The 13868-nt window shown below is 38.1% G+C and overlaps 1 protein-coding gene across 1 annotated transcript in view; it reads left to right on the top strand.

Annotated features, from left to right (window-relative positions):
- The window catches only part of LOC311526881 (uncharacterized protein), a gene marked incomplete at both ends in the record, with an annotated part of 366035 nt that extends 360095 nt beyond the window's left edge, over positions 1-5940 (top strand). Inside the window, one exon of the mRNA XM_084640348.1 lies at positions 5902-5940. Coding sequence (XP_084496474.1) covers positions 5902-5940 — 39 coding nt within the window. The remainder of the gene's footprint in view (positions 1-5901) is intronic.
- Positions 5941-13868: the final 7928 nt, after the last annotated feature.

The raw sequence follows: 13868 nt of genomic DNA, 5'->3' as shown, positions 1-13868 counted from the left end.
CCCTGAAAAATCAAACATGATGTGTTTGCTTTAGCATTTATGTCAAATCCAGAGGCCAACATCCTGTGACAGTAGTCTAGTTCAGTGGGAAACTTTCAGAGTTAACAATCAGTTTAACTTCTGTGTTACCTTAGCTATGGTTTCAGATAGTCCAGTGGGCTGAGAAGTATGTGTTCTGAACTCCCACAGGCTTTTGTACTGCAGTCGGAATTTTGAGCAGAGTGTTTGCCTTAAAATGTGCTGCTTTGCTTGCTCTTCTGTCAGAATATTCTTGTGTGTGAGGAGTCAGACTTTGATCTCCGTGGCAGCTGAGACAGAAGTTTCATCTTCATGAGCAGTGGAAGCTGGAGGTGAAATCCAAAGAACAATAGCAGGTCCTGTCATATCAACACTACTAGAGGGCTCCATTTCTTTTGCAGTGGAACTGCATTCTCAGGAGTGGTTGTTTACTGCATTAAGCTACACCAGACTGAGTTCAGAATCTGTATCCCTCACAAGTAAAGTTTCAAATAGATTCTCATGAGTGAGCTGCGTGACTTCTGGTCACGCAACTGAAAGTCAGTTGAACGAAGCTTTGTAAACTCCTTTATTAATGTACCTTGAGGAACATTTATGCCCATGTTAATAATGAAATAGAGAATTAATCCTGAACTCCATCAGTATGTCAGTTATTTGAACCTAGTCATTGCAATATATTATGACAATACAAAATTAAGAAATATACATGGGGAGAGAGAATTCTAGCATCTCAGGCACTCTGACTGCTAACTTCTTGGATTTAACTTCTCTTCAAGGACAAAATAATTTGGCCACATGGATAGGCAAAAAGGTTTGTCTAGAACTTAAAATAGAACCACTCTCAGAGTGGTTTGGAGTTCTAGAAAAATCCATGAGTATCAGTCATGGTCTATGAACACCAAGCAGAATTTACCTGGTACAGTTCACATGATCTCTGTAATATCCTCATCCCTGCAGGTCTCAGTAAATGTCCTTCTTCCGAGGCCCTGGAAATTCCCCTTTCCAACCATTCCTCACTTATCTACCTCTCTGGGAGCAGTCAGTTCCAGCCTTCCTGATGATCCTTAACAGCCTTGAAGACCAGTGACCTTACAGGATCTGGTGTCTCCCCTGAAGGCCTCGGGATAAGAGTGACTAGTTGGTGGCCCTGATGATCTGTGGGTGAACAAAGAATATGTGGTGGGTTTGAAATTTAGGATCTGTACCCTGTCCAAACAAATCAGCAGTATTTGATATGGTTCTTATCCCTCTAACTGGATCTTGCGGAATCTGTATCATGAAACCTATATGAACAGAATGTTACAAGTTTTGTTAATTCAGCTCTAAAGACAACCAAGTTTTCTGGTGATACAGTATAAGATAAGACTGTGGAAAATTCTATAATACATAGCAAAACCAGGCATCCTCAAGGATAGAATTATGTATCAACATAACTTTAGAAAATTGCTATTAACATTGATATTAAAATGTACAGTATTAAATAATTTTGGACAGTAGAACCTGCCAAATAAAGGTGTGGGGGTGTATTAGAGCTGGTCACAAATGGAGGGTTGTTCTCCAACCCCCACCCCCACCCCAAAATCCATGAAAATGCTGTAGAATATTCTCAATGAAAATGAAAAATTTTCTAGGTATTTCAGATTTTTGGCAAAAATACCTAAAACTCAAATAAGAATATTGTCTTGATAAAACCCTTTTTTCAGTTTTCAACCATCTCAAATTAAAACCGTTTTAGAGGTGTGGTTTGGTGGGGAGGGGTGTTTTGTTTTTGGAAAATACATGTTTCTGAAAATGTTTCATGTCTATGGAAAAGCCATTTTTGTTAAAACACCTTTTCAGAAGAAAATGCCAGACCAAGTCTAGAATGAGAGAGTGTGTGTTTCCATTCAAGGTAAAGGACAGAGTTGTATATGGATAAATTTTTCAAACATGGGTGTGTACAGTTAATAAATAAGTAACCTGATTTTCAATATTGCTGAACATCAGCAAATATTAAAATCAGGCAACTTATTTTGGTTTTTAATTATGGCTTTAGTCTCCAAAGTTTAAAAATTTTGATCCAAGTACATGAATCTTACATATCGTGTTCTTGACAGAGTTCCTAAATATTTTTAAATGTGATTCCAAAAGTTTCTCTTGGTGTTTCGATTGATTCTTTGCACATCTGCTATATGCTCATGCTACTGTGTCTCTTTGCTTTCTTCTTTTGTGTATTTAAAAATGATAATATTTGGTAATAAAATTACACATTTTTATTAACTGAAGATATTGTAGAACTATGGGCTTTATTCAGGAGTATCAAAGTTTGGTTGGTTCCACAATTGCTATTTTTATATATAAAAGGGTGAGGAGTACATCAAATTAAAATATGGCAAATGGCTTCACATCATGTAGCCATTTGTATAAGTGCATGAGAATTATGGGAGTTATTTGCAATTCATAAACTATGGACTTGTTTGAATTAAATTCAAGAATTTACTAAATCATAGGGATATTTGTTCTGTATGTAAAACTTCACTTAACAATTTCATCTGCTGTATAACCATGGCTTTGCCTTTTGTTTGCATGGTAAATACAGATCAAAGGTGTGCAGCAAACCACAAAAGATTTCTTATTACTTTCTTATTCTGTAGATGGAAGATGAGTGCCCAAAACTCTCAGGTAATTGCTTTCTTCAGACTGCTTTGAAAAGATGCTGCTCTCCTTCGTCCTGCTGTTATGCAATGCAATACAGAGTGTGCATTAGGGTGGATTATTGTTATTACAGATTAGGAATGCAAATACTATTTTTTCTCCTCATATGCAATTGCCTGCCCTTCTGTGTAGCACAGTATACTTGCTATGGATAGTTCACCAGACACTTTCAAGGTGCTGAGGACCCTCAGCTTTCATGAAAGCCTACAAGGTTGAGTTCACTCAGCACTGCTCAGTAAGAACTCAGCCATCGCTCCAGATTAGTCTCTATTTCGTATCTGTTAGATAACAGGGCCAAACCTCCCTCAAACTAAGTATGTTCAAATGCCATTCTCTGACAGGATTCATAAAAAGACATTGTTTAAAAATATAACAGGAAGTCTGATTGCTTGAACACAACAAAATCAGAATTATTCATATTTGTATAATACTATGAGCCAAATGATGATGTGTAAAATGGTACAAGTTAGACTTCCTTATATTCAGCTATGAGAGTCTCCCCATAAATCACTTAGTATAACATATGACATTATAGGATTGGAGCTGTTAACCATAAATAAACCTGTTCTTTTCAGGTGAAGTCAGACAATAGAGCAACACACCCACACATACCAATAGGGTAAAAATTCATCCCTGCACTGGTGCAGAGACCCCAGAGAGGCCTGTTTACAAAGTGATGTCATCGTGTGGCTCAGTGTGTTATAAATATAGAATAGGACAGCATGGGTGATATACTTTTAGTATATGAAAAGGAAGTGGAACAACAGTTGAAAAGATATTTGCCACTGATCAGACGCCTTCTAAACTACTGTAGTCCTACAAAGACTGTTCTTTTGGTGCTGAAAGACATTTTAAAATATTCCCTCCCCTCTTAAGAGAATTTTAGGAGTCAGGAAGAGAGAGATCCTATTTAAAACCAAAAGGGAAGCTTTTCTCCCCACAGCTTCTCCTCTCATGCTGAACAATGGTGATGAAACAGTGTCCAATCCTTTCAGGGCTAGACGTGAGTCAAAGCAACAGAATAACTGGATAGTATCAGTATTTGATGCTCCCTTAGTCCATAACATGAAAGGAGGAAGAAGTAAAAGTATGGTATCTAAAAGGTAGAGAAGAGTGGGGAGTTGCCTAAAATTAATTTAAATTCTCCTATATTAAAGGTATTCAGATCATTTAGCCAGTGCTTTCTCATCTCATAGCTAAGTAACCAAAGGACTGTTTCCAAAGGGCAGGTCTTTGCATGGCAGAATTGAATTGCATGGCACCCTTTGAAGGTGCATGAGCCACATACATACATTGCATTTCTGAAACCTTGATGCACCACAAAAAACAGATAAGATCAAACGTGGTTCTTATTTATTTGTATCGATGTAACAACGAAGGGGCCCAGTCATTGACCAGGATCCCATCATGTTAGGTGCTGTACAAACACCTTACATAAAGACCAAAAGGCCCTCTATAAAACAGTCCTGGCAGGCTACCCTGTGAACCTTCAAATCTAAGTAAAGTGGTACAAACAAACCTTTAAAAAAATTACCTCCAAATTATATGTAATGCTCTGGAGAATTAGATGGGATAAAATTAGCACTCTCATTGTTGATTTTATAATGTAGGAGACTTAATTATAATGATTGGAGTTGTGGAAAATTTTGAATGAATGAACATGACTATTAACAGTGATCAAGCAGTCAAGAAACAAATGTTCCATGTGTTCTGTAGTATGTGTCCAGTCAAAACTTGAATTTTGAATATTCACAGAAAACTGTTTAGAATCAATCCAGACACAGTTATTTGTCAAATAACTCATACATGAATTCAGTAGACATTTGATCTCTCACAATTTGTGAATAGAAAAAAAAGAAAGTCATTGACTAAATCAAATTATTCGCTTAACGAAATTGTTTGCTCATCTGTTTAATTCCAATTGGTTGCATCTTTCTTATTGATGCAGGCTGTAAAGAGTGCCGTAATGTGTTTATTCAGTTTCAGCAAAACCCCTCATTGTGAGAGTACCTTGGGACAGATTTCCTATGATTCTGGTTGCTATAACAAAGGTCTGTTGTAGGAGGAGAATACAGTAAGTCACACAATTATTGGGATTTGAAAATATCAGCCCCATGAATGTGTGTCAGTTGCTTTACAAATGTCAGAACTGGTGTCATCTGAAGTCTTTTGAGATATAATGCTATTAGCAACTTCTCCACATGTTCTTGAAGGAAGGGAAGATCAATGAGAGAATGCTTCAAAAGCTGGGGCTACAATTGATGCTTTTCTGACAGAATCAGCAGAGAAGCAGTTGTATTTTGGTCATGTCTCAAGGAGGGAAAGTGACAATCTGATAAAAATGTTTCTGCAGGATTATGCTTCAGAGAAAGCAATCCACAGGTGGATGGAGAAATCAACATACCAGTTTGTACAGGCTTATGGGTTAGTCAGGCAGCTAAGGTTCTTATTTAACAAAAGGAATTGACTTTTTACCCCTGCACCCAGGGCCACAGTGGGTCATGTGTCAGGCCTTTGCATCTCACAAAGTAATTCACTAAGAGCTCGATCACGAAGAGGAATCAATTTTTCATTCTTGAGTGGGTCCCTGCCATGCAGAACGCACAGGACTTGTGCTGGGGGAAGGGAGAAGCTTGAAGCTTTCTTTTTAATGTCTCTCCATCCCTAGCTACTGTACAAGAGCCCTGGCAGTTCATCAGACTGAAAAACTGTCCTCTTGCTGTGACTTAAAAAATAATCAGATAAAATATGGAGACCCCCTTGCTTACTGTGGTGCCTGTTCTGTCCTGACTAAAGACTGTTTAAACAATGCTTGCAAAAGAATGACTAGTCACTGCCCTTCTCAGCTGAACTGGGAGAGCCATCTCTATGATTTAACAAAACTGCATATAATGTGTGCACTTCTGAAGCACTTGGGACACTGACTAGTAGAAGGGTGCTATCAATCAACTTCTAACAGCCAGTCCTTTTTCCAAAGACACCAAGGCAACCCCTAATGACTATTTGTTTCATCAGAGTGGGCAATATTTATGATCTGTATTGAAAGGCAAGCTCAATACCCCATTGTGTGAGGCTCTGGACACCCAAAACATCCAAATGTACTAACTAAAGGTAAAGATATCGCTTATGTTCAGCAACAACAGCTAGGGAGGAGAAGTGATAGAGAGGGCCCCAAAATGTGACCTTGAGATCGGAAGAGCTGAACAACTCAGCAAGGCAATGTTATAATAATATTTATTTCTTAGTTGGAGAAATGACCAATAACTCACAAAGGGTGAAGCCCTGAATTAAAAAGAAGTCCCGGATTTTAGCTCATTTTGATGCACGATTTAGTATTCAATTTATATTTCTCCTTTATTTTCGGAAGACACAGGTATAAAAGGTCAGTATTTAAAACGTCAATGCTGGGAGGTTTAAAAAAAAAAAGAACCTCCTACAATTTAAAAGCCAAGGGCTCTATTACAAGAGGTTCCAGTCAGGTTATTTTCTCGATTTGCATGTAAGGCCATTTTCAGACTTCTCATGCGTTCCTATAGCAGCATCACTACAGCTTTAAATAACGCTCTGCAGAAAGAAAGTGGTGCTTTAATCTGATAATTTACTGAAAACACGGAAGTTGGTAGGATTTCCCTAGCTTAGACTGATCTGTAAAAGGGGGAAAAAAGGGGGGGAAAGTTGGGTGTATGTGAGAGTGCCAATACAGAGCCCAATCCTGCATATGAGTAATTGGGTTTATGTGCCTACGTAACATTATTACTGTGCTTGATTGCACAATCAAGTTTTGGACCTTGCAGAAAAAAGAATAAAATGTGGACTTATCAGCTAAGTTTAGGATTTCAGAATATACATTGCTTTTAAATTTTAGGACCTTATCTATAGGGTCCCTTGAAATCCCATTGACATATAAACTAACCCTAGCTATTCTGGGAAAACATTTAGTTGGATGTTTCTCTGGTGATTTACATCTTATGAACCCACACCAAGCATTTGTATGATATTATAACTAAGAACTTTACCAGGTTATTGCCAATGTCCCTTAACTTAAGACTATATTTCTTTGCCTGCTACTTTAAAATTTCTTTTGTCTGTTAATCTTTTCCTTGAAATTGTGCCTCAGATAATGACATATTTTAAGACCTAAATCTGGTTTGCTTTGCAGTAGTGTCTGTATGGTGTATGCGTAGAAACGATTTATTCTAATGTTACTAGAAACTATAGACATAACAGTATTTTATAGGAGAAACAAAAGCATTTTCCTACTAGTACTCACTCTACTATATAATCAACTTTACTGCAAGAAAAGCATGTAAAATCCATTATTTGATGGATTTTACTTTAGTTTGGTGTTTTCTTAAGCCTATGAAAATAGAAGTATGCAGTTATTCATATGTGGGACAATTAGTTTGGTTAGCTGATGGTATTCAGAAGCTAAGCATGGCTATGTACCATCTGCATTCGTACCAAAATCCTTTTATGGATATGCGGATGTAGCTATAACCTGTAGATTAGAGTTGGTCGACAAATGGTTGAAATTTACAATTTTGAAAAAAATAATGGATGGAAATTTTTGACAAAATTTCCCCCAAATATCTCATCCCAAATTTGGTCAGCTATAGAGCTGGTGGACACATTTCAAAATTTGAAATTTCTATGACATTTTTCATTGATTTAGAGTTTTGATTTTATAAAAGACAATTTTTGGTGAGGTTTGTGTCCCACTTTTCTACCTACTCTAATGTGGATACTATGCCACCTAAAAGCAGAAGAGAAGCCTAAGATAGATACCCTTGTCAAAATGAGCATATACTGACCTGACTTTGTCTAAGAACAGTGCACCTTTGCACTGAAGTTAATCAAGAAGCATTTAAACTCCACTTGATGAGGAGTGTATAACCTTCCAGCTGGTGCAAAACAACAGACATCACAAATCAGATTAATTTGCAATGGCTCATCTCCCCAGCAAGTCAAGTACAAGATGCACCAGGAAATGACAAAGACAGATAGGAAAAGTGACAAAGAAGCAGAAATAGCAGTTGTGGTAACAATCCAAGATATCACGATGAGAGGAGCTCTCCAGCTTTTCCTCTTTGGTTGCAAGTCATATCATACCTTGATTTCACTGGGGAGTTATGCTTACTAATCAATGGTGGAATGGTATAGTCTTTTTTCACTGATGTGAATCCAGTTCTGGTCAGAATCAACCAAAAGCAATCAGTTGTTCATAGAAAAAGGGCTGGTGATCAGTCCAGTTCCCAGTGAAGTAAAGTGCACTATTAAAATGCCACCATCACAGTCAGCACTGATAGGGTGCCCCTAGTGGCCAGCACCGTGAGGACATCATGGATTAAATGAGCCTGGAGGCTGAATTATCTTCTTGATAGTATAGTTGGTTCACCCAGAAGAGAGGTGAGGCACATGGGCAAGGTTTTTACTGTATCTGTTTTATCAGTAACTAGATTACTTCTCATACTAGCCCATCTAATATGAAAATTTACATTAAAGGTTCCCACCAGTGAGGGCATACTTTATCCCAGGGATGAAGATACAGAGTGATGGTTCGTACTACTCTTGGAGAATGAGAAATAACTGAGCCTACAAATGTTCTGCTGCAATCCAGGTTGACTGTTCCTGCTTTCTTGAGACACTTATACCAAGTAGGTCTGAGTTCTAGGACCTCCTCTCCAAATGGCATTTCATCTGTGCTAGGAACACCCACAGCTGTCTCTCAATTACATGCTCACATCTGAGATCTTTCCTACAAACACATCATGGCATATGCAGGCTGCCACCCCTACACTTTTCCATTCTCCAAAGCACCCACCATCCTTGATGTTCTCCATCTAAGCCATTCTGTTCTCCATCTAAGCCCCACACCCACTCCTGCAATTGGGCACAGCTGTACAACACAATCTTTGAGTTCTGATCCTTTCAGGGGCTTGTATTCTCAATTTTATTCCAGTGGAAAAATTGGAACTTCCAGGGAAAAAATTATGCTGTTCATTGCACACTCACATACTGTTGAAATTCATGTGCCACTGATGGGATGATTGAGCTCTTTATGTTCGTGCAGAATTAAAATTTTATGGTCCTTGTTCCCCAGCAGTTTGGAGAGGTGAAAATGTGTCCCTGTTGTTCTGATGTCATCAGTGTGATAAGGGCTGTGATCCTCAGAAAGCTGAGACTTTTATTGAAGCAATTTTAAGTTTATATATAATATGAGATACATTACTGTATGATCTATAGCTAGTCAGAATTCAAGGAAATGAAAGCGTATTCATCCAAAATATGTGAAGTTTACTGAACCCCAGCATTCCAACTGGCTGATGAAAAGCCAAATAGTCAGTGAAGAAAGACATCACATAAGTTAATGCCGATTACTTTTCCTGAGTATCAGTGCATTCCACTTTAAATTTTTCAGAAGCAACAGGGCATTTTAAAGCACGGCTCTTATTTTAAATCCTAACTCAGAATGCAAATTAACCATTCATGCTTTCAATGCCTTATCCTTATGTATCTAACTTGGAGTATAATATTTTATTTCCTGAGAAGCAAACTTTGACACAAATGGCTCATGGATCAATAAACAGCTTGTCTTGTGGTCTCTACATGTATTGATTCACAAACCATTTGTCTCCTTGTAAACACCCTAATAAAAACAGTTATCACTTAATAATGCACTATTACTTCATCACTAGCCAATCACAATGCAGGACAAACAGAATTTTCCCATCCCTGGTCTTCTGTAAACTGTAGTTCAGTGAGCTCCAGAATAAATGAATCAGAGTCTTACCTCAGGGCCTCAATATTCCCTGTGCAATTGCTCCCTAGCAAAACAATTATTACAAGGTTTTAATAATTTGTAAATAAATTGGACAAGCATATTTAAAAAGAGAAACTCTGTACAGTGTAGTTTAGCAGACGTGGTATTCAGTCTTTCCTATTGGGATTGTTATGGTAATCCCTGGGCCAAAAATAGAACACCTTTGTTAATCTGGCACCTTCTGGGTAAAAAGCTTTACAGGAATGTTGTAATTATAAAACAACAAGCATTAGAAACCCAGGAAATCAGAGGTAAGGTTTAAGATAAAAGGCTAATATTTGAAAGTTTGGAAGTGCACAGGCAGGGCACTCAAACAGTCTTAACTCTGCCCATTAGTGGTGACCCAAGGAAAAAACCCAAAACTTGAGAAAACTTTATATATCCATTCACTCAGAATATGAGCATCCTCTTTGTAACATCCCAAGGAACACAGTATTCACGAAATTCGAGACAAAATAATTCTGAAGAACAATATAAATATATTATTTTCCACCTCTCCGATCAAACCCGTTCCTTTGCTTTCTGCATAACTAAATTCACTTGGGCTATGAAATTCTTGCCAGATTATTTTTTGGGGGCAGAAATGTAATGTTGTTTTAAAAAAGCAGATGATCTCTCTCTATTAACAAGCCCGAAAGTATAAAAGCAGTTGGGGGGAAACCTGAATCCGGTTTGGGAAAATGAGATGACAATTGGTACTATGCTGCTCAAAATATAAGCATTTGTAGTGGGAGGAAATAACCTTAGGTTTTTGGCAAGTACCGAAAATGTAGGGTCTCACTTGAAGCTTTCCATAACCTATCGTTGTTCCTCTCCAAAACCCCTCCCTCTCGATGTGCATTTACCAGACTTTTAGGCAGCAAGCTCTGCAAATTGCCAGCAGATTCTCAGAGAGTTTCACGGAGTTTGGGTATCGACTGAGCAAGCAGTATTTTTGCATCATATTATTCGGGGGCGGGGGGAGAAGCATTGCTGCAAGGTATTTGCAAAGGCAATTTTATCACCACTGCTGCAAGAAGGTGGAGCTAGGCCAATTTACAGCAGCTGAGGATCTGACCCAGTATTCTGCACTGCTTGCCCAAATGCTTTTGTGAAATTGGCAAACATTTCTAATTAGTTTCCAAACATTTTCTAATGTTGAAACTCAAGTGTCCTTCACCCCCCAATTCTTGTTATAAACAAAATGCAGTATATAGTGTTCAGTGCAATCAAGTAGAGACCCCAGCATGTTTTATGCCTGCCAGTGCCTTCCACAGGGCAAAAACAAGTAACTTAAACAATACAATAAATTTTACCAAGACATAGCTACAGGTCTTTTCTGCCTTGTCTATAAAATAAAAAATATGAAATGATTTGCTTCCCCTTTAAGGAGGTTATTAGCTTGCTTGTATCTACCAGAGGAATAGAGGTGCATACAGTCTCCCATTATTCACCAGGTTTTTAATCTTGATCCCTGGCTTCTGTGATAAGTTATTGCTGGGGACTGGAATTGCTTGGGGAGTGATGCAGGTGCCGGAGGGCCAGCAAGTGGCTCTGTTATGAAAACTGGGTCTAATGATTAATGGTAGGATACTGTGCACTACTGCTGACTTCACTGGTAAATACAACGTTGTTAATTTTATCATTATAAACTCCTGGCACTGCAAGAGAATGTGTCTGCCTCCAGGATGGTGAATTAGATAAGAAGGCTTTACTGATAAGATATCTGGTTCTCTCAAGGGGGAAAGCATTCATGTTTAATCAGTGAGTGTTTAACTTGCAATTCAAATGTAAGTGAGTAATATGTACAGGTCATTTTAAATTTGTGCTCTACAGTCCGGGTCATAACATTATAAATGACTTTCTATACAGATGGAAGCCAGAATCAATATAGTGCTACTCTTTACAAAGACCGCCATAAGCCTATTGAAACTAAATATTTTCACACATGAGAGGTAGCTGGGCATTTTAATGTTTTGTAATACTCTAACTGTTGTGTACCATCTTGCAAAGGGCTGTGCACCTTCACCTTCCATTGATGTCAGTGCCTGTGGACTTCTAGGGAAGATTTTGAAGTCAATGGAAATTGCGAGTGTCCCTGATCCTGAAGAATGCATTCAGTAGCTCATAGGCCTGGTATCTTGGAGGAATTAATGATTTAGGGAGAGCACATGTCCTTACTGTGTGTGTTCCTGATCAACAAACACACTACCCACACCACTGGGAAACTGGTCTCATTACAGAGCGGATACACAAAGGCCATTGCTTTGCAAAGGGCTAATAAGATAGGTGCTCTGTTTGGTTAACTGTGCTTCACTGAAAAATAGGATGCACAGATCCTTGGCTGGTGTAAATTGCGGTAACTCCATTGACTTGAGTGGGGCTTTGCCAATTTAAACCAGCTGAAGATTTGACCCATAGTGTTCAAATGACCCTCAGACTCACCTTTCCACCTATGTGGTTTAGTCCCAATGATAGCAGATGGACTGTATTGCATAGATAAGATTTTTTTCTACCTTAAGTTTTACTAATGGGTTTTTCCCCCCTTACACTAGGTAGGTGCACCCAAGTGCACTGACAATAAGTCATAGATAGTAAGTATATATTATACAAGCAGGAAAAAATTTGTCTGTGAGGTATATGATGTTTTCTTTAATTGTCTGTATGTTTGTTAAAATGAATGATTTTTATAAACAGTTCTTCATCCATAGTGGCATCTGTACCGTAATTTAAGACAGGCTTACAATTTTCATATGTTTTTTCGTTTTTAATTTTAATTAGCAGAGAACAGGTATAGGCCTGTAGTACTACAAAATTTATATACTGGGATGACTTTTCTGCTTCCTGGTCATTTGAGCTCGGATTGGGGAGCCTGCTTTGACAAGATAGAGGTTAATTATATTGATGGGTGAAGCACTTATATACAGGATTGCTCCAAATTTCTAATTTTTCTGTAGAGTTGATCAAAACCAGTGATTTTTTTGCCATTTAATTCTTCAGTTGTCTAAGAAAGAAGTGCTTCCTGTAGGCCAGTAAATCTCTGATATTAGCATAAAGCACATAAGAATGATTTGAAAGATTTATTATGAAAAATGCCAAATTTTTCTGCTAATTTAATATTAACAGATATGAAGAAAATGTTGAAACAGTGAGTCACATTCTGTCTTCCTCAGGAAAAGTCACCTAAAGCAGAGTATATCATTTGGAGGTAATACTTAGGTTTATGGGCAGCTTAATGTATTCTAGTGTTGTCTAGTATACCTCCATGGAAATTTCAGGAGCCCAATCATACCAGGGACAAAGACACTGCAAAAATTATTTCAAAACATCAAAATGTAAACTACCTCTTACTGTCTTAGCAAATTCAGATGGATTTGCAGCAGGAATAGCATTGGAGCTGCTTTGCCAACCGGGGGTGTTTATTAAACCAATGCTCGTCATGAAATGGAAAATAAAAATTAGGAACAATTCTGTTTTTAATTGAAATTTTAAACAATCTTCTTACCAGTTCTAAACTAAATGCTGCAAAAGCACCTTAATTTACAGTGCCTGGAGATGCAGGAACCAACTGGTTGCTTGTTACAGTAGCAACCAGCTCAGATATGTTTCAGAGTAGAAGCTGTGTTAGTCTGTATTCGCAAAAAGCAAAGGAGGACTTGTGGCACCTTAGAGACTAACCAATTTATTTGAGCATAAGCTTTCGTGAGCTACAGCTCACTTCATCGGATGCATTCAGATATGTGAGATCCCTAGTAAGCATAGCACAGTAGTGGCAGATGATAGCATCATCTGAAGACAACATAGTTAGAATGTGGTAGCTAAGTGGATAACGGGAATGCCATCCCAAATCCCAGGAGAGATGCTAATCCCTAGCAACTGAGATAAGAGATATTCAGAGGACTTGGATGTTAATGTGGGTAGATAGCAACTGCTGTGCAGGTGAGCCTGCAATATCATTTCTGTTGTATCTGTGCATGCTTATCAACCTTGGAACAGTGTTTGGCACAAATTGGATTGTTGGAAATGCAATTTGTCTTTACATTAAAGCAAAAATAAATAAATTAAAAATAATAAAAAAAAATAGCAGCCTGATAAAATGAACAAGGAAGAGACATCTGACCCCTTCAGAGGCTGAGGGTATTAGACAAGATTCACAACAGAGGAATAACAGACACCAGTGCAAAGTGAGTATAAATGCTAACCAGTCAGCATGGTTGTAGTGTTTTTCACTCACTTTACATTGGTATAAATGACTACATAAGATTCAAACGCAATGGTGACTCAGGCAAAACGTCCCCACGCTCAGTTCCCTGCAGGTGAACAGTAAACACCAATTGATATATATCCCATGCAGATA

This window comes from Lepidochelys olivacea, assembly GCF_965140295.1.
Source record: "Lepidochelys olivacea isolate rLepOli2 genome assembly, chromosome: 10".
Taxonomy (NCBI): domain Eukaryota; kingdom Metazoa; phylum Chordata; order Testudines; family Cheloniidae; genus Lepidochelys; species Lepidochelys olivacea.
This window is presented reverse-complemented; position numbering and strand designations above follow the sequence as displayed.